Raw genomic sequence first — 25,867 nt, forward strand, 5'->3', positions numbered from 1 at the left:
TAAAACTCGTTTTTCAACCACTCCACAAATGTCTTGTTAACAAACTATAGTTTTGGCAAGTCGGTTAGGACATCTACTTTGTGCATGACACAAGTAATTTTTCCAACAATTGTTTACAGACAGATTATTTCACTTAAAATTCACAAAATCACAATTCCAGTGGGTCAGAAGTTTACATACACTAAGTTGACTGTGCCTTTAAATAGCTTGGAAAATTCCAGAAAATGATGTCATGGCTTTAGAAGCTTCTGATAGGCTAATTGACATAATTTGAGTCAATTGGAGGTGTACCTGTGGATGTATTTCAAGGCCTACCTTCAAACTCAGTGCCTCTTTGCTTGACATCATGGGAAAATCCAAATAAATCAGCAAAGACCTCAGAAAATAAATGGTAGTCCTCCACAAGTCTGGTTCATCCTTGGGAGCAATTTCCAAACGCCTGAAGGTACCACGTTCATCTGTACAAACATTTGTACGCAGCCGTCATACCGCTCAGGAAGGAGACACGTTCTGTCTCCTAGAGATGAATGTACTTTGGTGCGAAAAGTTCAAATCAATCCCAGAACAACAGCAAAGGACCTTGTGAAGATGTTGGAGAAAACAGGTACAAAAGTATCTATATCCACAGTAAAACGAGTTCAATATCGACATAACCTGAAAGGCCGCTCAGCAAGGAAGAAGCCACTGCTCCAAAACCGCCATACAAAAGCCAGACTACGGTTTGCAACTGCACATGGGGTCAAAGATCATACTTTTTGGAGAAATGTCCTCTGGTCTGATGAAACAAAAATATAACTGTTTGGCCATAATGACCATCGTTATGTTTGGAGGTAAAATGAGAATGTTTGCAAGCCAAAGAACACCATCCCAACCGTGAAGCACGGGGGTGGCAGCATCATGCTGTGGGGGTGCTTTGCTGCAGGAGGGACTGGTGCACTTCACAAAATAGAGGGCATCATGAGGAAGGAAAATTATGTGGATATTTAGAAGCAACATCTCAAGACATCAGTCAGGATGTTAAAGCTTGGTTGCAAATGGATCTTCCAAATGAACAATGACCCCAAGCATACAGTTGTGGCAAAATGGCTTAAGGACAACAAAGTCAAGGTATTGGAGTGGCCATCACAAAGCCCTAACCTCAATCCTATAGGAAATGTGTGGGCAGAACTGAAAAAGTGTGTGCGAGCAAGGAGGCCTACAAACCTGACTCAGTTACACCAGCTCTGTCAAGAGGAATGGGCCAAAATTCACCCAACTTATTGTGGGAAGCTTGTGGAAGGCTACCCGAAACGTTTGACCCAAGTTAAACAATTTAAAGGCAATGCTACCAAATACTCATTGAGTGTATGTACATGAAGGCAGGGTAAAGTGACTTGGCATCAGGATAGATATTAATAATAAGGTATTTGAGGTAGATGTGTACATGAAGGCAGGGTAAAGTGACTAGGCATCAGGATAGATAATAATAATAATAAGGTATTCTTGCCATAATATGGACTTGATCTTTTACCAAATAGGGCTATCTTCTGTATACCACCCCTACCTTTTCACAACGCAACTGATTGGCTCAAACGCATTAAGAAAGAAAGACATTCCACGAATTAACTTTTAAGAAGGCACACCTGTTAACTAAAATGCATTCCAGATGACTACCTCATGAAGCTGGTTGAGAGAATGCTAAGAGTGTGCAAAGCTGTTATCAAGGCAAAAGGTGGCTATTTGAAGAAAATATAAACTCAACTCAAATATAAAAAATATTTTGATTTGTTTAACACTTTTTTGGTTACTACATGATTCCATATGTGTAAATGTCATAGTTTTGATATCTTCACTATTATTCTACAATGTAGAAAATAGTAAAAAATAAAGAAAAACCCTTGAATTAGTAGGTGTTCTAAAACCTTTGACCGGTAGTGTGTATATATATATAAAATGTACATGTAACAGTATTCAGACCCTTTACTCAGTACTTTGTTGAAGCACCTTTGGCAGCGATTACAGCCTCGAGTCATCTTGGGTATGATGCTACAAGCTTGGCACACCTGTGTTTGGGGAGTTTCTCCCATTCTTGTGTTCTTGGGGACCTTCAATGCTGCAAAAATGTTTTGATACCCTTCCCCAGATCTGTGCCTCGCTGTCATCAAGGCAAAGGGTGGCTACTTTGAGGAATTTCAAATATAAAATCTATTTTGATTTGTTTAACACTTTTTTGGTTATTACATGATTCCATATGTGTAAATGTCATAGTTTTGATATATTCACTATTATTCTACAATGTAAACAATAAATAAATAAATAAATAAAAAGTAACAAAATAAAAGAACAATACAGAGGCTATATACAGGGGGTACCGGCACCGAGTCAATGTGCGGGGGTACAGGTTAGCGAAGGTAATTTGTACATGTAGGTAGGAGTAAAGAGACTATGCATAGATAATAGACAATGTAAATAGTCTGGGTGGCCATTTTATTAATTGTTCAGGAGCCTTATGGCTTGGGGATAGAAGCTGTTCAGGAGCCTTATGGCTTGGGGATAGAAGCTGTTCAGGAGTCTTATGGCTTGGGGGGGTAGAAGCTGTTAAGGAGTCTTATGGCTTGGGGGTAGAAGCTGTTCAGGAGTCTTATGGCTTGGGGGTAGAAGCTGTTCAGGAGTCTTATGGCTTGGGGGGTAGAAGCTGTTCAGGAGTCTTATGGCTTGGGGATAGAAGCTGTTCAGGAGTCTTATGGCTTGGGGGGGTAGAAGCTGTTAAGGAGTCTTATGGCTTGGGGGTAGAAGCTGTTCAGGAGTCTTATGGCTTGGGGGGGTAGAAGCTGTTCAGGAGCCTTATGGCTTGGGGGTAGAAGCTGTTCAGGAATCTTATGGCTTGGGGGGGTAGAAGCTGTTCAGGAGTCTTATGGCTTGGGGGGGTAGAAGCTGTTCAGGAGTCTTATGGTTTGGGGGTAGAAGCTGTTCAGGAGTCTTATGGCTTGGGGGTAGAAGCTGTTCAGGAGCCTTATGGCTTGGGGGTAGAAGCTGTTCAGGAGTCTTATGGCTTGGGGGTAGAAGCTGTTCAGGAGCCTTATGGCTTGGGGGTAGAAGCTGTTCAGGAGTCTAATGGCTTGGGGGTAGAAGCTGTTCAGGAGTCTTATGGCTTGGGGGGGTTGAAGCTGTTCAGGAGTCTTATGGCTTGGGGGGGTAGAAGCTGTTCAGGAGTCTTATGGCTTGGGGGGGTAGAAGCTGTTCAGGAGTCTTATGGCTTGGGGGTAGAAGCTGTCCAGGAGCCTTATGGCTTGGGGGGGTAGAAGCTGTTCAGGAGCCTTATGGCTTGGGGGTAGAAGCTGTTCAGGAGTCTTATGGCTTGGGGGTAGAAGCTGTTCAGGAGTCTTATGGCTTGGGGGGTAGAAGCTGTTCAGGAGTCTTATGGCTTGGGGGTAGAAGCTGTTCAGGAGTCTTATGGCTGGGGGTAGAAGCTGTTCAGGAGTCTTATGGCTTGGGGGTAGAAGCTGTTCAGGAGTCTTATGGCTTGGGGGTAGAAGCTGTTCAGGAGTCTTATGGCTTGGGGGGTAGAAGCTGTTCAGGAGTCTTATGGCTTGGGGGTAGAAGCTGTTCAGGAGTCTTATGGCTTGGGGGTAGAAGCTGTTCAGGAGTCTTATGGCTTGGGGGTAGAAGCTGTTCAGGAGCCTTATGGCTTGGGGGTAGAAGCTGTTCAGGAGTCTTATGGCTTGGGGGTAGAAGCTGTTCAGGAGCCTTATGGCTTGGGGGTAGAAGCTGTTCAGGAGCCTTTGGACCTAGACTTGGCGCTCCGGTACCGCTTGCCGTGCGGTAGCAGAGAGAACAGTCTATGACTTGGGTGACTGGAGTCTTTGACAATTTTTTGGGCCTTCCTCTGACACCGCCTATTATATAGGTCCTGGATAGCAGGAAACTTGGCACCAGTGATGTACTGAGCCGTACGTACTACACTCTGTAGCGCCTTAAGGTCGGATGCTGAGCAGTTGCCATACCAGGCGGTGATACAACCAGTCAGGATGCTCTCGATGGTGCAGCTGTATAACTATTCGAGGATCTGAGGACCCATGCCAAATCTTTTAAGTCTCATGAGGGGGAAAATGTGTTGTCGTGCCCTCTTCACGACTGTCTTGGTGTGTTTGGACCATGATAGTTTTTTGGTGATGTGGACACCAAGGAACTAGAAACTTTTGACCTGCTCCACTACAACCCCGTCGATGTGTTCGACCCTCCTTTTCCTGTAGTCCACAATCATCTCCTTTGTCTTGCTCCTGTCACCACCCGGCCAGGTCTCTGACCTCCTCCCTATAGGCTGTCTCATCGTTGTCGGTGATCAGGCCTACCACTGTTGTGTCGTCAGCAAACTTAATGATGGTGTTGGAGTACAGGAGGGGACTAAGCCCCCGTGTTGAGGATCAGCGTGGCAGATGTGTTGTTACCTACCCTTACCACCTGGGGGCGGCCCGTCAGGAAGTCCAGGATCCAGTTGCAGAGGGAGGTGTATAGTCCCAGGATCCTTAGCTTAGTGATGAGCTTTGTGGGCGCTATGGTGTTGAACGCTGAGCTGTAGTCAATGAACATCATTCTCACATAGGTGTTCCTTTTGTCCAGGTGGGTGTGGGCAGTGTGGAGTGCGACTGAGATTGCGTCATCTGTGGATATGTTGGGGCGGTATGCGAATTGGAGTGGTGTTGATGTGCGCCAGCCTTTCAAAGGACTTCATAATTACAGATCTGAGTGCTACAGGGCGGTAGTCATTTAGGCAGGTTACCTTGGAGTTTTGCTCATATCAGCCACAGAGAGCCATATCACACAGTCATCTGGAAAAACAGGGACTTTCACTCAAGGCAGAGTTTTTTTTATAGTCATTTAGCAGGCGCTCTTATCCAGAGCGACTTACAGTTAGTGAGTGCATGCATTTTTCATACTGGCCCCCCGTGGGAATCGAACCCACAACCCTGGTGTTGCAAGTGCCATGCTCTACCAACTGAGCTACAGGAGGGCTTATTCCTCAAAGCATTTAGCTTCCTGCTCCTCATCTCTGTCCTCATCCATCTTCCTGCTCCTCTTCTGTCCTCATCCATCTTCCAGCCCCCCCTCTGTCCTCATCCATCTTCCTGCTCCTCCTATGTCCTCATCCATCTCCCTGCTCCTCTGTCCTCATCCATCTTCCTGCTCCTCTTCTGCCCTCATCCATCTTCCTGTTCCTCTGTCCTCATCCATCTCCCTGCTCCTCTGCCCTCTCTGACCACTTCCGTATTTAGCGCCTCACTGGTACTTCCTGTCTGAGCTTTTGTTTGTAAATAGGAAGCAGGTTTAAAATGTCAATGAAAATAGTACGGGTGGCCATTTGATTAATTTGATTTAAAAACTTCCAAGATGGCGTAGCAGTGAGGTCGTGTATTCTGTTGTGTCCTCGTGTAAATTGCCTGTTTTTTTGTTTTTTTGTTTTTTTTCGTATATTTTTCTCTATCTCACTTTCCATCCTTTAACTAAATATACTTTCCTGCAACCCGCCTCACCCAATGTGGAACAGATTCTATTATTTCTTTATACCTTTTATCAAGAACCTCTGACTGAAACTAGCCAGCTAGCCAGTTAGCCAGCTAACTAGCTACTTGCTATTAGCCACCGTTAGCGGTCTTCACCATTGTCCGTGGCCTGCACTACCTACCAGCCAGCTCTAGCCTGGACTATTATCGGCCAGTCTGCACAGTCTGCACAGCGCGGTATCGACCCAGAGCATATTGGATTTTCTGCCGGAATCACTGAATCACTGGACCGTAACACCGGATCATCGCAACTAGCTATCTGCAACCAAATGGATGTTGTTGTTGTTGGCTAATCACCACTCTCCGAAGCTAGCTCCAGTTAGCCTTACTTTTTTCCCTCACTGTATCTGAGGCAGGTTGAGCGGGACTGGGGGCTCTACAGTGAAATAGTACAATAACAACTAACCCAAACAGCAATAGGCAAGTTATATTGACATGGGAGAGAGGCATAATGCAATCACAGGTGTTATTCGAGAGAGGTAAGACAACAACTGGTAATGGCGACGAAAGTTTGGGCTGAGGCTAAACAGATAAACAGGATGGGGTACCGTATAAAGGAACAGTCCAGCAGGCATCAGCTGTATAGCTGAGTGATCATAAGGTCCAGTGAACAGCAATAGGTGAGTCCGGGATCAGTTCGATGGCTGCTATGGCACAGGCGAGCAGGAGGCACGGCTATTGATTGCGTGTGCTAGCGGGCCGGGGCTAGCAGATGGATCTTCGTGGTCGTCGCAAAAGAAAGCTTGTTGAACCACATCAGACGATCACGTCGGCAGACCAGTCGTGATGGATCGGCAGGGCTCCTTGTCGACACCAGGAGGTCCCGTCCGGTTGACAGAGAGGTAGATAGCTGGGAGATGGGCCTGGCTCAAGGCTAACTGGTGCTTGCTTCGGGACAGGGGTTGATTAGCCAACAACAACATCCATTCAGTTGCAGCTAGTTAGTTGCGATGATCCGGTGTTAAGGTCCAGTGATTCAGTGATTCCGGCAGAAAATCCGATATGTTCTGGGTCATTAGCGCGCTGTGCAGACTGGCCGATTATTGTCCAGGTTAGAGCTGGCTGGTAGGTAGTGCAGGCCACGGACAATGGTGAAGACCGCTAACGGTGGCTAATAGCAAGTAGCTAGTTAGCTGGCTAGCTGGCTAGTTTCAGCCGGAGGTTCAAGATAAAAAGGTATAAGAAATAATAGAATCCGTTCCACATTGGGTGAGGCGGGTTGCAGGAAAGTATATTTAGTTGAAGGATGAAAGTGAGATTGAGAAATATGTACGAAAAATACAAAAAAACTAAAAAAAACAGGCTATTTACACGAGGACACAACAGAATACACGATAAGTATAATCTTTGTAGTAATATTATTCTAATCAGAAAAACCCATTTGCATTACTAGTTATAGCCTAATGTTAGCTAGCTAGATTTAGCTACCTGCAGATTCATACTACAGCTATGACATTCCGTTTGTATTGTTAGTAGTATGAGTTGCGATTATGCTGGTTCCTTGTTTAGCTAGCTAACTACATGTCTAAACAAAAGACTCCACTTCTCCAGATGGTTACATGACCCATCAAGTTAGCCAGGTGTGTCTGAGGGTGATTACGGCCATCTATGGTATTTCATGAACAGGTGTACATGTCTAGACAATAGTGAGCAATCCACTTAGCTAGATGTTGCTATGGGTGGTTATAGCATTTATTTCACATGACCCATCAGACAAATGTGTCTGGGTAAGAATCATCTAATAATTATAAATTATTTATAAAATATTCGTATCTGGACACTTTCTGTTTTTGATATTGCTACTATGCAAATATGCAAGTAACCATTTCACTGTACCGTTCACACCTTCTGTATCCTGTGCATGTGACAAATACACTTAGATGTTATTTGATATAGTGTGTGTTTACCAGAGAGGGTAATGTGGAGAACATGACCTGTACCAGTCAGATTAGGATATAGGCCCTAGGACTAGATAAAGTGTATTTTTACCTGGAGTTGTTCCTTATTGTAGGCTGCTATTTTTACCACTTTTAGTCTTGACATTTTTGGTTATTTACTAAACTACTCACTTTGTTTAGCACATGGCCTCACATGTTAATGCTTAAAGAGATGGGTGAGGCTAAAGCTTAAGAGGGTGTGAACGATGCTGAATGGGTGTAGACAAAGCAGAGCTCTCCAGCAGGTACCAAAACATTCAAGAACCATTTTCTCAAAAGTGGGGTTACACGTTTATCAACTTTCAAAGCAGAATTACTTTCAGTGGTGTAAAGTACTTAAGTAAAAATACTTTAAAGTACTACTAAGTAGTTTTTTGAGGTATCTGTACTGTACTTTACTATTTCTATTTTTGACAACTTTTACTTGTACTCCTCTACATGCCTAAAGAAAATACTGTACTTTTTACTCCATACATTTTCCCTGACACCCAAAAGTACCCGTTACATTTTGACAGGAAAATTGTCAAATTCATACACTTATCAAGAGAACATCCCTGGTCATCTCTACTGCCTCTGATCTGGTGGACTCACTAAACACACATGCTTTGTTTGTAAATGATGTAATAATGGTGCCATATGTTTTGCTTAATATAAGGAATTTGAAATGATTTATACTTTTACTTTTACTTGTGATACTTAAGCATATTTGAGCAATTCCATTTACTTTTGATACTTAAGTATATGTAAAACCAAATACTTTGAGAATTTTACTCAAGTAGTATTTTACTGGGTGACTTTCACTTTTGCTTGAGTCATTTTCTATTAAGGTACCTTTACTTTGAGTTTTTTTTCCACCACTGATTACTTTATCATTGTTCCTCAACTGCAGTGTATGATATACCATTTTCTAGCTCTGAGTCTCTACTTTTATCCAATGTAAAAATGTTGCTACATAAGACCGGATCCAGGTGGTGGGTCACAAATATGGGTCCAACATTTTTATAATAATTTCCTGCTCTTTCCACTTCAAAACAAACTTCCTTTAGAATTCTTTATTTTTTCAGTGCATTTCCTCACGGCTTGGAGAAAGTGTTATAGTCCAGGTCTGTGCTGTGTGTGTGTAAGGCACTTGATCCTGTAATGAGAGTGGGGTTATAGTGTGTGTGTGTGTGTGTGTGTGTGTGTGTGTGTGTGTGTGTGTGTGTGTGTGTGTTTGTGTGTGTGTGTGTGTGTTTGTGTTTGTGTAATGAGAGTGGGGTTATAGTGTGTGTGTGTGTCTGTGTGTGTGTGTGTGTGTGTGTGTGTGTGTGTGTGTGTGTGTGTGTGTGTGTGTGTGTGTGTGTGTGTGTGTGTGTGTGTGTGTGTGTGTGTGTGTTTGTGTGTGTGTGTGTGTGTGTGTGTGTGTTTGTGTTTGTGTAATGAGAGTGGGGTTATAGTGTGTGTGTGTGTGTGTGTGTGTGTGTGTGTGTGTGTGTGTGTGTGTGTGTGTGTGTGTGTGTGTGTGTGTGTGTGTGTTTGTGTTTGTGTTTGTGTAATGAGAGTGGGGTTATAGTGTGTGTGTGTGTGTGTGTGTGTGTGTGTGTGTGTGTGTGTGTGTGTGTGTGTGTGTGTGTGTGTGTGTGTGTGTGTGTGTGTGTTTGTGTGTGTGTTTGTGTTTGTGTAATGAGAGTGGGGTTATAGTGTGTGTGTGTGTGTGTGTGTGTGTGTGTGTGTGTGTTTGTGTGTGTGTTTGTGTTTGTGTAATGAGAGTGGGGTTATAGTGTGTGTGTGTGTGTGTGTGTGTGTGTGTGTGTGTGTGTGTGTGTGTGTGTGTGTGTGTGTGTGTGTGTGTGTGTGTGTGTGTGTGTGTGTGTGTGTGTGTGTGTGTGTGTGTGTGTGTGTGTGTGTGTGTGTGTGTGTGTGTGTGTGTGTGTGTGTGTGTGTGTGTGTGTGTGTGTGTGTGTGTGTGTGTGTGTGTGTGTGTGTGTGTGTGTGTGTGTGTGTGTGTGTGTGTGTGTGTGTGTGTGTGTGTGTGTGTGTGTGTGTGTGTGTGTGTGTGTGTGTGTGTGTGTGTGTGTGTGTGTGTGTGTGTGTGTTTGTGTTTGTGTAATGAGAGTGGGGTTATAGAATGATTTAGTCATCACTTCAGAGGTCAGACAATCAAGGTGGATTTGTACTCTAATTAGAGAGAGCAGAGCATTCTGCTGGAAGATCATCTGTTATCTCATGGCTGCTATCCAAACACTATTCCCTGTATAGTCAGGGCCGGCCCTAGCCTTTTGGGGGCCCTAAGCAAGATTTGGTTGGGAGTCCCCCCACATAGCAGGAGTTTTACAACTAAATTCTACCCATTTTGCCATAGGGTGTAGATCATTTTTAGCAGTTTCAAAGCGAATTTCCTGCAATTCTATACATTTTGACATGACTTATGCCATGTTAGTATGATATCTGAGCGAGAATGACTAACACAAATCAATGGGGTCCCCCTGGAGGTCGGGGCGTGCCCGGGGTGGGTAGACTACTGCAATGGGGTCCCCCTGGAGGTCGGGGCGTGCCCGGGGTGGGTAGACTACTGCAATGGGGAACCCCTGGAGGTCGGGGCGTGCCCGGGGTGGGTAGACTACTGCAATGGGGTCCCCCTGGAGGTCAGGGCGTGCCCGGGGTGGGTAGACTACTTCAATGGGGTCCCCCTGGAGGTCGGGGCGTGCCCGGGGTGGGTAGACTACTGCAATGGGGTCCCCCTGGAGGTCGGGGCGTGCCCGGGGTGGGTAGACTACTGCCAATCAAATCAATGGTGAGCTGACATGGCTAATTGAGTGACTGTCAGTGAAGAGAAAAACTGCGGATGCACAACCACGTTTTGAAATTGCACCTCAACTTTTCTAACTTGGTATATTAAACTGTTCTTACTTTCAAGTTGAGACCCCTGAATGAGGTCCTAAAATAAATATATATATTTATTTTTGTTCGGGGCCCTAAGCGACCCCTATATATAGCGCTGCTTGCCGTTCTACTGTAACACTACTGATACATGAAGCTTTGCCCCCTGTAATCCTCCTGTCTGAATGACAGATACAGAACTAGTCAGTGTTGTGGTGAGTTAAGCTCTTTATCAGACAGAGGAGGATTGGACTGATCTTGTAATGTTAAGCTGACACACACCACACACACACACACACACACACCACACACACACACACACACACACACCAAACACACCACACACACACACGCACGCACACACACACACACACACACACACACACACACACACACACACACACACACACACACACACACACACACACACACACACACACACACACACACACAGCGATTCCCACAGTCAGCACCTAGAGAGGGCACTCGGCTGCAGGCCATCAGGTTATAGGGTCATTGGCCTTAGGGCTATTCTGACCTACTGTATGTTCTTGTGTGGAGACTGACTTGCAACATCAGCATGTTGTAACAACGTTTAATAACGTTCTGAGCATGGTCAGAGGACATCAGCATGTTGTAACAACGTTTAATAACGTTCTGAGCATGGTCAGAGGTGACCACTGGTCCACATCTAGCTGAAGACTTAAGGCCTGCTGTCCAATGCCCTAATAAACAGTCATAGCATCTGCAGCATATTGGCTTGATATTGCTGGCTGTTTAACAGATGAAACCAGATCAGTCTGTGGAGGTGTACAGTGATGGAATAGTGGGTATATATACTAGTGTCCTGTCCAGGGGGTGTACTGGTACATCAAGCTGTCTCACTACAGAAACAGGAGATAGACTAGTGTCCTGTCCAGGGGGTGTACTGTACATCAAGCTGTCTCACTACAGAACCAGGAGATAGACTAGTGTCCTGTCCAGGGGGTGTACTGGTACATCAAGCTGTCTCACTACAGAAACAGGAGATAGACTAGTGTCCTGTCCAGGGGGTGTACTGGTACATCAAGCTGTCTCACTACAGAAACAGGAGATAGACTAGTGTCCTGTCCAGGGGGTGTACTGTACATCAAGCTGTCTCACTACAGAAACAGGAGATAGACTAGTGTCCTGTCCAGGGGGTGTACTGTACATCAAGCTGTCTCACTACAGAAACAGGAGATAGACTAGTGTCCTGTCCAGGGGTGTACTGGTACATCAAGCTGTCTCACTACAGAAACAGGAGATAGACTAGTGTCCTGTCCAGGGGGTGTACTGGTACATCAAGCTGTCTCACTACAGAAACAGGAGATAGACTAGTGTCCTGTCCAGGGGGTGTACTGGTACACCAAGCTGTCTCACTACAGAAACAGGAGATAGACTAGTGTCCTGTCCAGGGGTGTACTGTACATCAAGCTGTCTCACTACAGAAACAGGAGATAGACTAGTGTCCTGTCCAGGGGGTGTACTGGTACATCAAGCTGTCTCACTACAGAAACAGGAGATAGACTAGTGTCCTGTCCAGGGGGTGTACTGGTACATCAAGCTGTCTCACTACAGAAACAGGAGATAGACTAGTGTCCTGTCCAGGGGGTGTACTGTACATCAAGCTGTCTCACTACAGAAACAGGAGATAGACTAGTGTCCTGTCCAGGGGGTGTACTGGTACATCAAGCTGTCTCACTACAGAAACAGGAGATAGACTAGTGTCCTGTCCAGGGGGTGTACTGTACATCAAGCTGTCTCACTACAGAAACAGGAGATAGACTAGTGTCCTGTCCAGGGGGTGTACTGGTACATCAAGCTGTCTCACTACAGAAACAGGAGATAGACTAGTGTCCTGTCCAGGGGGTGTACTGTACATCAAGCTGTCTCACTACAGAAACAGGAGATAGACTAGTGTCCTGTCCAGGGGGTGTACTGGTACATCAAGCTGTCTCACTACAGAAACAGGAGATAGACTAGTGTCCTGTCCAGGGGGTGTACTGTACATCAAGCTGTCTCACTACAGAAACAGGAGATAGACTAGTGTCCTGTCCAGGGGGTGTACTGGTACATCAAGCTGTCTCACTACAGAAACAGGAGATAGACTAGTGTCCTGTCCAGGGGGTGTACTGTACATCAAGCTGTCTCACTACAGAAACAGGAGATAGACTAGTGTCCTGTCCAGGGGGTGTACTGGTACATCAAGCTGTCTCACTACAGAAACAGGAGATAGACTAGTGTCCTGTCCAGGGGGTGTACTGGTACATCAAGCTGTCTCACTACAGAAACAGGAGATAGACTAGTGTCCTGTCCAGGGGTGTACTGTACATCAAGCTGTCTCACTACAGAAACAGGAGATAGACTAGTGTCCTGTCCAGGGGGTGTACTGTACATCAAGCTGTCTCACTACAGAAACAGGAGATAGACTAGTGTCCTGTCCAGGGGGTGTACTGTACATCAAGCTGTCTCACTACAGAAACAGGAGATAGACTAGTGTCCTGTCCAGGGGTGTACTGTACATCAAGCTGTCTCACTACAGAAACAGGAGATAGACTAGTGTCCTGTCCAGGGGTGTACTGTACATCAAGCTGTCTCACTACAGAAACAGGAGATAGACTAGTGTCCTGTCCAGGGGGTGTACTTTACATCAAGCTGTCTCACTACAGAAACAGGAGATAGACTAGTGTCCTGTGGGCCGTTCTGGCTCAGACAAGGCTTACTTCCTATGGAGAGTATACAGTGGAGCTCATGGGTGAATGGATGGATTGTCATGGTGTCTGATTGGCAGAGCGAGGCCTCTCCTGCCCTCGTTCAGAGCTGTAGGAAGGACCCCCATTGTGGAGCTTAGTGGAGGAATGTTTCCCTGAGGACAGGAAGCTGCTCCGCACAGGGACCACTCACACAGAGTGGTGGGAATGTTACACGGAGTGGTAGGAATGTAGAATCATGCTTCATGTATAGTCCACAAGGCCCTTTAAAGTACTGAGACACTTCTACCCCCTCCCCCACAAACACTTCACCCTATTCCCTTTATATTGCACTACACTATACCTGAATAGAGTGATGTTAGTACAAAGACAATGTTAACAAGGACACAGCCTCTGTGGAGTGAGTGAATAGTGACATCATCCCACTTCTCCTGCTCTGATCAAACAGCTTAATGGAACTATTGATCTGCCACTATATTACTAATGAATGGAACCTGCTGCTCAGAAGAAAGAACTAGAAAGAAAGAACAGCGTTCCCTTTCATTCACAACACTGTTTTCCACTTCCCCTTTTTCCTCTGATGTGGTCGGTCTGTAGCGTAACGTGTCCAGTAATCAATAAAGTTATTCAATGTTCTTCAACGTTCTTCAACTTTTAAGTGTTGTGGAATTTGTGAAGTTAAGATTGATTGATGCCAGTAAGTCCTGACTTATCTGAGTCCTTAGACTGTAGCCAAGCAGGCAATGGAGTTTATAGAAGCTGATTAGTTTGAGATGCCCTCAATTGGAGTGTTGGTTCATTGAATGAGATTGAGATGGGTGGAATTTAAGGGGGGTGTGATCTGCTGTTGTAATCTGTGTTTACAATCTGATTGATTGAGATCCCCCCCAACTACTGACATCTGTCAGAATGTTGGTTATTTGGGTGAGATTGAGATGGGAGTAGAGTGGAGGAGAGGAGAGTGGAGGAGAGTGGAGTGGAGGAGAGTGGAGTGGAGGAGAGTGGAGTGGAGGAGAGTGGAGGGGGAGTGGTGTAGAGTGGAGTGGTGTAGAGTGGAGTGGAGGAGAGTGGAGTGGAGGGGGGAGTGGAGTAGAGTGGAGGGGGAGGGGAGGGGAGTGGAGTAGAGTGGAGGGGGAGGGGAGGGGGAGTGGAAGAGAGTGGAGGGGGAGTGGAGTAGAGTGGAGGGGAAGGGGAGGGGGATGGAAGAGAGTGGAGGGGGAGGGGAGGGGGAGTGGAAGAGAGTGGAGGGGGAGTGGAGTAGAGTGGAGGGGGAGGGGAGGGGGAGTGGAAGAGAGTGGAGGGGGAGGGAGGGGGGAGTGGAAGAGAGTGGAGGGGGGAGTGGGAGTAGAGTGGAGGGGAAGGGGAGGGGAGTGGAAGAGAGTGGAGGGGGAGGGGAGGGGAGTGGAAGAGAGTGGAGGGGAAGTGGAGTAGAGTGGAGGGGGAGGGGAGGGGGAGTGGAAGAGAGTGGAGGGGAGGGGAGGGGGAGTGGAAGAGAGTGGAGGGGAGTGGAGTAAAGTGGAGGGGGGGAGGGGGAGTGGAAGAGAGTGGAGGGGGAGGGGAGGGGGAGTGGAAGAGAGTGGAGGGGGAGTGGGCAGACAGCTTAATACAGTAGATGTAGTAAAATTAGAAATAAAGAAAGACAATTTTTAAAGTTTCTACTGTGGTTGATGCGGTGATGTGCTGCTGTGCCGCTTTGGTGCTGTGGTGATGTAATGCTGTGGTGATGTGGTGCTGTGGTGATGTGCTGCTGTGGTGCTGTGGTGATGTGCTGCTGTGGTGCTGTGGTGATGTGCTGCTGTGGTGCTGTGGTGATGTGGTGATGTGGTGCTGTGGTGATGTAATGCTGTGCTGATGTGGTGCTTTGGTGATGTGCTGTGGTGATGTGGTGCTGTGATGCTGTGGTGATGTGGTGCTGTGATGCAGTGGAGCTGTGGTGATGTGGTTGTGTGGTGATGTGGTGATGTGGTGCTTTGGTGATGTGCTGTGGTGATGTGCTGCCGTGATGATGTGGTGATGTGGTGCTGTGATGCAGTGCTGTTTTGGTGCTGTGTTGCTGTGGAGCTGTGGTGATGTGTTTGTGTGGTGATGTGGTGATGTGCTGATGTGGTGATGTGGTGATGTGCTGTGGTGATGTGCTGCCGTGATGATGTGCTGCTGTTGTACTGTGGTCCTGTGGTAATGTGCTGCTGTTGTACTGTGGTCCTGTGGTGATGTGGTGATGTGCTGTTGTGGTGCTGTGGTAATGTGTTGCTGTTGTACTGTGGTCCTGGGGTAATGTGCTGCTGTAATACTTCACCCATATTTTCTTTCTCTGCTGCTCTCTTCTTTCCTCTCTCTCTATTCTCACCTGATAAAGAGTTTCACTGCACTGTTCATTTCACTTCCATCCTCATACCTCCTCTCCTCTCCTCTCATCTTCCCTCCCTTCTCTCTCTTTTCTCCTCTCCTTCTCTTTTTCTCTTTGTATTTTCTCACCTGATAAAGAATGTATGAGAAACTCACCATCCCGTTTTGTCTTGTGCCTGTCTCTCCAGCCTCCCCTAGGGAACCCACGGTGATGTGTCGATCCAACACCTACCCTAAAGGCTTCTACTGTAGCTGGCACCTGCAGCACCCCACCTCCATACCCACAGACTTCCACGTCAACGTCCAGTAAGAAGCTAAACCTGTGTGTCTCTCTGTGTCTCTCTGTGTGTCTCTGTGTGTCTCTGTGTCTCTCTGTGTGTGTTTATGTGTGTCTCTGTGTATGTATCTCTGTGTCTCTGTGTCTGTCTCTCTGTGTGTATCTGTGTGTCTCTGCGTGTCTCTGTGTCTCTCTGTGTCTCTCTGTGTCTCTGTGTGTCTCTCTGACTCTCTGTGTCTGTCTCTCTGTGTCTCTGTGTCTGTCTCTCTGTGTCTCTCTGTGTGTCTCTGTGTGTCTCTGTGTGCCTCTGTGTGTCTGTCTCTGTGTGTCTCTCTGTGTCTCTGTGTGTCTCTGTCTCTCTGTTTCTCTGTTTCTCTCTGTGTGTCTGTCTCTCTGTGTCTCTCTGCGTCTATGTGTGTCTCTGTCTCTCTGTTTCTCTGTTTCTCTCTGTGTGTCTGTCTCTCTGTGTCTCTCTGCGTCTCTGTCTCTCTGCCTCTGTGTGTCTGTCTCTCTGTGTCTCTGTGTCTCTGTGTCTCTTGGTGTCTCTCTGTGTTCTATGTCAGGTGGGTCCTTAGGGAGAAAGAGAAGGGAGAGAGATTTAGCGAAAGAGATACTGGAATTTATAAACCTGAACCTTTGATTATGTCTCTGTGTCAGCTGATAAATAGAGAAGAGAGAGATCTTAGAATCAACAACTAAAGACTAGCAGAACCCACTGGATTCTACAATTACATTGAATGAACTACAGGATAAAATACAATCCCTCCAACCCAAAAAGCCTGTGGTGTTGATGGTATCCTAAATGAAATGATAAAATATACAGACCACAAATTCCAATTGGCAAAACTTAAGCTCTTTCACATCATCCTTATCTCTGGCTACAGGAGATAATGATCCTTATCTCTGGCTACAGGAGATAATGCTGCCTTACGGGCTTCTATCCAACTGTGCTATTTTGTTTGTTTTTTCATGTTGTTTGTAACTTATTTTGTAACTTATGTTGTACATAATGTTGCTGGACATCAGAACAGCGATTACTCACCTCAAACTGGATGAAGATTTTTCCTTTAACGAGTCCGATGCGAAGGATATACTGCTTTCTCGAGACCAGGCCCAAATCCCTGTCATTTGCATGAAGAAAATATGGAGAAAAAGGGGCGCAGGTCGGGCTGCCTTCTGAGAATTCATAGGCCAGTGAGTAAACCCCCACTACCATCCGTACTATTGGCCAACAAAATGGATGATCTACGATCAAGAATATCATAGCAACGGGACATTAAAAACGGTACTATCTTATGTTTCACGAGTCGTGGCTGAATGACGACACGGATAATATAGAGCTGGCTGGGTTTTCCGTGCATCGGCAGGACAGAGCAGCTACGTCTGGTAAGACGAGGGGCGGGGGGGTGTGTCTATTTGTCAATAACAGCTGGTAAGTCTAATGTTAAAGAAGTCTTGAGGTGTTGCTCGCCTGAGGTAGAGTACCTTATGATAAGCTGTAGACCCACTATCTACCAAGAGAGTTCTCATCTATATTATTCGTATCCGTCTATTTACCACCACAAACCGATGCTGGCACTAAGACCGCACTCAACAGCCTAGATAAGGCCATAAGCAAACAGGAAAATGCTCATCCAGAAGCGATGCTCCTAGTGGCCGGGGACTTTAATGCAGGCAAACTTAAATCTGTTCTACCTAATTTCTATCAGCATGTCATATGAGCAACCAGAGGGAAAATAAACTCTGGATCACCTTTACTCCACACACAGAGACGCGTACAAAGCTCTCCCTCGCCCTCCATTTGGCAAATCCGACCATAATTCTATCCTCCTGATTCCTGCTTTCAAGCAAAAACTAAAGCAGGAAGCACCAGTGACTCGCTCACAACAGAAGTGGTCCGATGACGCGGATGCTAAGCTACAGGACTATTTTACTAGCACAGACTGGAATATGTTACGGGATTCATTCAATGGCTTTGAGGAGTACACCACCTCTGTCATCGGATTCATCAATAAGTGCATCGACGACGTCTTCCCCACAGTGACCGTACATACATTTCCCAACCAGAAGCCATGGATTACAAGCAACATCCGCACCACGCTTATAAGAAATTCCGCAACGCCATCAGACGAACCATCAAACAGGCAAAGTGTCAATACAGGACTAAGATTGAATCCTACTACACCGGCTCCGGATGTGGCAGGGCTTGTAAACTATTACGGACTACAAAAGGAAACCCAGCCGCGAGCTGCCCAGTGATGCGAGCCTACAAAACGAGCTAGCAACCTAGAGTACACAGTGGCAGAGAGAGAGAGAGAGAGAGAGAGAGAGAGAGAGAGAGAGAGAGAGAGAGAGAGAGAGAGAGAGAGAGAGAGAGAGAGAGAGAGAGAGAGAGAGAGAGAGAGAGAGAGAGAGAGAGAGAGAGAGTATGTACTGTCTGTTTCACACTGATTAGGAGACGAGAGTCTAGAGAGAGTTATGTCTGGTTATATCTGTTATGTCTGTCTGGGTAGCTCTGTCACGTCCTCTCTGTTGCTTTCTCTCTCTCGGTCTCTTTCCCTCAATCTATCTCTCTCTCTCTCTCTCTCTCTCTCTCTCTCTCTCTCTCTCTCTCTCTCTCTCTCTCTCTCTCTCTCTCTCTCTCTCTCTCTCATTCTCTCTACCTCTCTCTCTCTCTCTCTCTCTCTCTCTCTCTTGATCTCTCTCTCTCATTCTCTCTACTCTCTCTCTCTCATTCTCTCTCCTCTCTCTCTCTCTCTCTCTCTCTCTCTCTCTCTCTCTCTCTCTCTCGATCTCTCTCTCTCTCTCGATCTCTCTCATTCTCTCTACTCTCTCTCTCTCGATCTCTCTCTACTCTCTCTCTTGATCTCTCTCTACTCTCTCTCGATCTCTCTCTCTCTCTCATTCTCTCTACTCTCTCTCTCTCTCTCATTCTCTCTACTCTCTCTTTCTCTCTCTCATTATCTCTACTCTCTCTCTCTCGATCTCTCTCTACTCTCTCTCTCTTGCTCTCTCTCTGTCTCTCTCTTTATGTCTCTATCTCTCACTCTACCCTCTTGCCTTCTATGCAGGGTCTGGTGTGGGGGATCAGGGAAGGCGAGGGGGAGGAAACTATAGTTCCTCTGTCCCCAGCAGGTTGTCTCCTAGCAACCTCATTAATGTTGTACAGCCAATATGTCACATTAGAATAATAATTTACAGAACAACTAGGCCCTCTGAATGCTGCTGTTGTCTGAAAGGGTAACTCTCCATGGACCTTAAGTCATAGATGTGTTTTTCATAATGTTACCCTGATCCGTATTAACCCCCAGTACCACTCAGAGAGAACACTCTGATCCTTATTAACCCCCCAGTACCACTTAGAGAGAACACCCTGATCCGTATTAACCCCCAGTACCACTCAGAGAGAACACCCTGATCCTTATTAACCCCTAGTACCACTTAGAGAGAACACCCTGATCCGTATTAACCCCCAGTACCACTCAGAGAGAACACCCTGATCCTTATTAACCCCCCAGTACCACTTAGAGAGAACACCCTGATCCTTATTAACCCCTAGTACCACTTAGAGAGAACACCCTGATCCTTATTAACCCCCCAGTACCACTTAGAGAGAACACCCTGATCCGTATTAACCCCCAGTACCACTCAGAGAGAACACCCTGATCCGTATTAACCCCCAGTACCACTCAGAGACAACACCCTGATCCTTATTAACCCCCCAGTACCACTCAGAGAGAACACCCTGTTCCGTATTAACCCCCAGTACCACTCAGAGAAAACACCCTGATCCGTATTAACCCCCAGTACCACTCAGAGAGAACACCCTGATCCTTATTTACCCCCCAGTACCACTTAGAGAGAACACCCTGATCCTTATTAACCCCCAGTACCACTTAGAGAGAACACCCTGATCCGTATTAACCCCCACTACCACTTAGAGAGACCATTCTAAATTCCAAGCATCTGCCTCTAATTTTAGGAAGCTCTTTGTCACCTTCTCCTCCCTGCTGAATCATCCTCCCCCTACCCCCCTCCTCCCTCTCTGTGGATGACTTCGTCAACCATTTTGAAAAGAAGGTTGACGACATCCGATCCTCGTTTGTTAAGTCAAATGACACCGCTGATCCTGCTCACACTGCCCTACCCTATGCTTTGACTTCTTTCTCCCCTCTCTCTCCAGATAAAATCTTGCAACTTGTGACGGCCGGCCGCCCAAAAACCTGCCCGCTTGACCCTATCCCCTCCTCTCTTCTCCAGACCATTTCCGGAGACCTTCTCCCCTACCTCACCTCGCTCATCAACTCATCCTTGACCGCTGGCTACGTCCCTTCCGTCTTCAAGAGAGCGAGAGTTGCACCCCTTCTCAAAAAACCTACACTCGATCCCTCCGATGTCAACAACTACAGACCAGTATCCCTTCTTTCTTTTCTCTCCAAAACTCTTGAGCGTGCCCTCTTTAGCCAACTCTCTTGCTATCTCTCTCAGAATGACCTTCTTGATCCAAACCAGTCAGGTTTCAAGACGGGTCATTCAACTGAGACTGCTCTTCTCTGTGTCACGGAGGCTCTCCGCACTGCTAAAGCTAACTCTCTCTCCTCTGCTCTCGTCCTTCTAGACCTATCTGCTGCCTTTGATACTGTGAACCATCAGATCCTCCTCTCCACCCTCTCCGCGTTGGGCATCTCCGGCGCGGCTCACTCTTGGATCGCGTCCTACCTGACAGGTCGCTCCTACCAGGTGGCGTGGCGAGAATCTGTCTCCGCACCATGTGCTCTCACCACTGGTGTCCCCCAGGGCTCAGTTCTAGGCCCTCTCCTATACTCGCTATACACCAAGTCACTTGGCTCTGTCATATCCTCACATGGCCTCTCCTATCATTGCTACACAGACGGCGCACAATTAATCTTCTCCTTTCCCCCTTCTGATAACCAGGTGGTGAATCGCATCTCTGCATGTCTGGCAGACATATCAGTGTGGATGACGGATCACCACCTCAAGCTGAACCTCAGCAAGACGGAGCTGCTCTTCCTTCCGGGGAAGGACTGCCCGTACCATGATCTCGCCATCACGGTTGACAACTCCATTGTGTCCTCCTCCCAGAGTGCAAAGAGCCTTGGCGTGACCCTGGACAACACCCTGTCGTTCTCCGCTAACATCAAGGTGGTGACCCGATCCTGTAGGTTCTTGCTCTACAACATCCGCAGAGTACGATCCTGGCTTACACAGGAAGCGACACAGGTCCTAATCCAGGCACTTGTCATCTCCCGTCTGGATTACTGCAACTCGCTGTTGGCTGGGCTCCCTGCCTGTGCCATTAAACTCTACAACTCATCCAGAACGCCGCAGCCCGTCTGGTGTTCAACCTTCCCAAGTTCTCTCACGGCACCCCGCTCCTCTGCACACTCCACTGGCTTCCAGTTGAAGCTCGCATCTGCTACAAGACCATTGTTCTTGCCTACGGAGCTGTGAGGGGAACGGCACCTCCGTACCTTCAGGCTCTGATCAGTCCCTACACCCAAACGAGGGCATTGCGTTCATCCACCTCTGGCCTGCTGGCCCCCCTTCCTCTACGGAAGCACAGTTCCCACTCAGCCCAGTTAAAACTGTTCGCTGCTCTGGCACCCCAATGGTGGAACAAGCTCCCCCACGACGCCAGGACAGCGGAGTCACTCACCACCCGGAGACACTTGAAACCCCACCTCTTTAAGGAATACCTGGGATAGGATAAAGTAATCCTTCTACCCCCCCTTACCCCACCCCAAAGAAAATAAATAAATAAAAATAAATAAATAAAAACATATTGTAAAGTGGTTGTCCCACTTGCTATCATAAGGTGAATGCACCAATTTGTAAGTCGCTCTGGATAAGAGCGTCTGCTAAATGACGTAAATGTAAATGTAAATCAATCAATTCAATCAATTTTATTTTATATAGCCCTTCGTACATCAGCTAATATCTCGAAGTGCTGTACAGAAACCCAGCCTAAAACCCCAAACAGCTAGTAATGCAGGTGTAGAAGCACGGTGGCTAGGAAAAACTCCCTAGAAAGGCCAAAACCTAGGAAGAAACCTAGAGAGGAACCAGGCTATGAGGGGTGGCCAGTCCTCTTCTGGCTGTGCCGGGTGGAGATTATAACAGAACCATGCTAAGATGTTCAAAAATGTTCATAAGTGACAAGCATGGTCAAATAATAATCAGGAATAAATCTCAGTTGGCTTTTCATAGCCGATCATTAAGAGTTGAAAACAGCAGGTCTGGGACAGGTAGGGGTTCCATAACCACAGGCAGAACAGTTGAAACTGGAATAGCAGCAAGGCCAGGCGGACTGGGGACAGCAAGGAGTCACCACGGCCGGTAGTCCCGACGTATGGTCCTAGGGCTCAGGTCTCTCAGTTGGCTTTTCATAGCCGATCATTAAGAGTTGAAAACAGCAGGTCTGGGACAGGTAGGGGTTTCGTAACCGCAGGCAGAACAGTTGAAACTGGAATAGCAGCAAGGCCAGGCGGACTGGGGACAGCAAGGTGTCAGCATGCCCGGTAGTCCTGACGTATGGTCCTAGGGCTCAGGTTCTCAGAGAGAAAGAGAGAACGAGAGAATTAGAGAGAGCATACTTAAATTCACACAGGACACTGGATAAGACAGGAGAAGTACTCCAGGTATAACCAACTAACCCCAGCCCCCCGACACATAAACTACTGCAGCATAAATACTGGAGGCTGAGACAGGAGCGGTCCGGAGACACTGTGGCCCCATCCGAAGAAACCCCCGGACAGGGCCAAACAGGAAGGATATAACCCCACCCACTCTGCCAAAGCACAGCCCTTGCACCACTAGAGGGATATCCTCAACCACCAACTTACAATCCTGAGACAAGGCCGAGTATAGCCCACAGAGGTCTCCACCACAGCACAAACCAAGGGGGGGCGCCAACCCAGACAGGAAGATCACGTCAGTAACTCAACCCACTCAAGTGACGCACCCCTCCTAGGGACGGCATGAAAGAGCACCAGCAAGCCAGTGACTCAGCCCCTGTAACAGGGTTAGAGGCAGAGAACCCCAGTGAGAGAGGGGAACCGGCCTGGCAGAGACAGCAAGGGCTGTTCGTTGCTCCAGAGCCTTTCCGTTCACCTTCACACTCCTGGGCCAGACTACACTCAATCATAAGACCTACTGAAGAGATAAGTCTTCAGTAAAGACTTAAAGGTTGAGACCGAGTCTGCGTCTCTCACATGGGTAGGCAAACTGTTCCATAAAAATGGAGATCTATAGGAGAAAGCCCTGCCTCCCGCTGTTTGCTTAGAAATTCTAGGGACAATTAGGAGGCCTGCGTCTTGTGACCGTAGCGTACGTATTGGTATTTACGGCAGGACCAACTCGGAAAGATAGGTAGGAGCAAGCCCATGTAACGCTTTATAGGTTAACAGTAAAACCTTGAAATCAGCCCTTGCCTTAACAGGAAGCCAGTGTAGGGAAGCTAGCACTGGAGTAATATGATCAAATTTCTTGGTTCTAGTCAGGATTCTAGCAGCCGTATTTAGCACTAACTGAAGTTTATTTAGTGCTTTATCCGGGTAGCCGGAAAGTAGAGCATTGCAGTAGTCTAACCTAGAAGTAACAAATGCATGGATTAATTTTTCTGCATCATTTTTTGACAGAAAATTTCTGATTTTTGCAATGTTACGTAGATGGAAAAAAGCTGTCCTTGAAACAGTCTTGATATGTTCGTCAAAAGAGAGATCAGGGTCAAGAGTAACGCCGAGGTCCTTCACAGTTTTATTTGAGACGACTTTACAACCATCAAGATGAATTGTCAGATTTAACAGAAGATCTCTTTGTTTCTTGGGACCTAGAACAAGCATCTCTGTTTTGTCCGAGTTTAAAAGTAGAAAGTTTTCAGCCATCCACTTCCTTATGTCTGAAACACAGGCTTCTAAGCGAGGGCAATTTTGGGGCTTCACCATGTTTCATTGAAATGTACAGCTGTGTGTCATCCGCATAGCAGTGAAAGTTAACATTATGTTTTCGAATAACATCCCCAAGAGGTAAAATATATAGTGAAAACAATAGTGGTCCTAAAACGGAACCTTGAGGAACACCGAAATGTACAGTTGATTTGTCGGAGGACAGACCATTCACAGAGACAAACTGATATCTTTCCGACAGGTAAGATCTAAACCAGGCCAGAACTTGTCCGTGTAGACCAATTTGGGTTTCCAGTCTCTCCAAAAGAATGTGGTGATCGATGGTGTCAAAGGCAGCACTAAGGTCTAGTAGCACGAGGACAGATGCAGAGCCTCGGTCTGACGCCATTAAAAGGTCATTTACCACCTTCACAAGTGCAGTCTCAGTGCTATGATGGGGTCTAAAACCAGACTGAAGCATTTCGTATACATTGTTTGTCTTCAGAAAGGCAGTGAGTTGCTGCGCAACAGCTTTTTCTAAATTTTTTGAGAGGAATGGAAGATTCGATATAGGCCGATAGTTTTTTATATTTTCCGGGTCAAGGTTTGGCTTTTTCAAGAGAGGCTTTATCACTGCCACTTTTAGTGAGTTTGGTACACATCCGGTGGATAGAGAGCTGTTTATTATGTTCAACATAGGAGGGCCAAGCACAGGAAGCAGCTCCTTCAGCAGTTTAGTAGGAATAGGATCCAGTATGCAGCTTGAAGGTTTAGAGGCCATGATTATTTTCATCATTGTGTCAAGAGATATAGTACTAAAACACTTAAGTGTTTCTCCCGATCCCAGGCCCTCGCAGAGTCTGTGCAGATCCAGGACAGCTAAGCCCTGGAGGAATACGCAGATTCAAAGAGGAGTCCGTAATTTGCTTTCTAATGGTCATGATCTTTTCCTCAAAGAAGTTCATGAATTTATTACTGCTGAAGTGAAAGCCATCCTCTCTTGGGGAATGCTGCTTTTTAGTTAGCTTTGCAACAGTATCAAAAAGAAATTTTGGATTGTTCTTATTTTCCTCGATTAAGTTGGAAAAGTAGGATGATCGAGCAGCAGTGAGGGCTCTTCGGTACTGCACGGTACTGTCTTTCCAAGCTAGTCGGAAGACTTCCAGTTTGGTGTGGCGCCATTTCCGTTCCAATTTCCTGGAAGCTTGCTTCAAAGCTCGGGTATTTTCTGTATACCAGGGGAGCTAGTTTCTTATGACAAATGTTTTTCGTTTTTAAGGGTGCAACTGCATCTAGGGTATTGCGCAAGGTTAAATTGAGTTCCTCAGTTAAGTGGTTAACTGATTTTTGTCCTCTGACGTCCTTGGGTAGGCAGAAGGAGTCTGGAAGGGCATCAAGGAATGTTTGTGTTGTCTGAGAATTTATAGCACGACTTTTGATGCTCCTTGGTTGGGGTCTGAGCAGATTATTTGTTGCGATTGCAAACGTAATAAAATGGTGGTCCGATAGTCCAGGATTTTGTGGAAAAACATTAAGATCTACAACATTTATTCCATGGGACAAAACTAGGTCCAGAGTATGACTGTGGCAGTGAGTAGGTCCAGAGACATGTTGGACAAAACCCACTGAGTCGATGATGGCTCCGAAATACTTTTGGAGTGGGTCTGTGGACTTCTCCATGTGAATATTAAAATCACCAAAAATTAGAATATGATCTGCTATGACTACAAGGTCTGATAGGAATTCAGGAAACTCAGAGAGGAATGCTGTATATGGCCCAGGAGGCCTGTAAACAGTAGCTATAAAAAGTGATTGAGTAGGCTGCATAGATTTCATGACTAGAAGCTCAAAAGACGAAAACGCCATTTTTTTTTTGTAAATTGAAATTTGCTATCGTAAATGTTAGCAACACCTCCGCCTTTGCGGGATGCACGGGAATATGGTCACTAGTGTAACCAGGAGGTGAGGCCTCATTTAACACAGCAAATTCATCAGGCTTAAGCCATGTTTCAGTCAGGCCAATCACATCAAGATTATGATCAGTGATTAGTTCATTGACTATGACTGCCTTTGAAGTGAGGGATCTAACATTAAGTAACCCTATTTTGAGATGTGAGGTATCACGATCTCTTTCAATAATGGCAGGAATGGAGGAGGTCTTTATCCTAATAAGATTGCTAGGGCGAACACCGTCATGTTTAGTTTTGCCCAACCTAGGTCGAGGCACAGACACAGTCTCAATGGGTATGGCTGAGCTGACTACACTGACTGT

General features: G+C 46.5%; 1 protein-coding gene across 1 annotated transcript in view; it reads left to right on the forward strand.

Annotated features, from left to right (window-relative positions):
• The window catches only part of cntfr (ciliary neurotrophic factor receptor), a 523,825-nt gene that overhangs the window by 402,455 nt on the left and 95,503 nt on the right, over nucleotides 1-25,867 (forward strand). The window contains exon 4 of the mRNA XM_041885239.1: nucleotides 15,603-15,720. Coding sequence (XP_041741173.1) covers nucleotides 15,603-15,720 — 118 coding nt within the window. The remainder of the gene's footprint in view (nucleotides 1-15,602; nucleotides 15,721-25,867) is intronic.

Source organism: Coregonus clupeaformis, chromosome 9, assembly GCF_020615455.1.
Source record: "Coregonus clupeaformis isolate EN_2021a chromosome 9, ASM2061545v1, whole genome shotgun sequence".
Classification (NCBI taxonomy): Eukaryota; Metazoa; Chordata; class Actinopteri; order Salmoniformes; family Salmonidae; genus Coregonus; species Coregonus clupeaformis.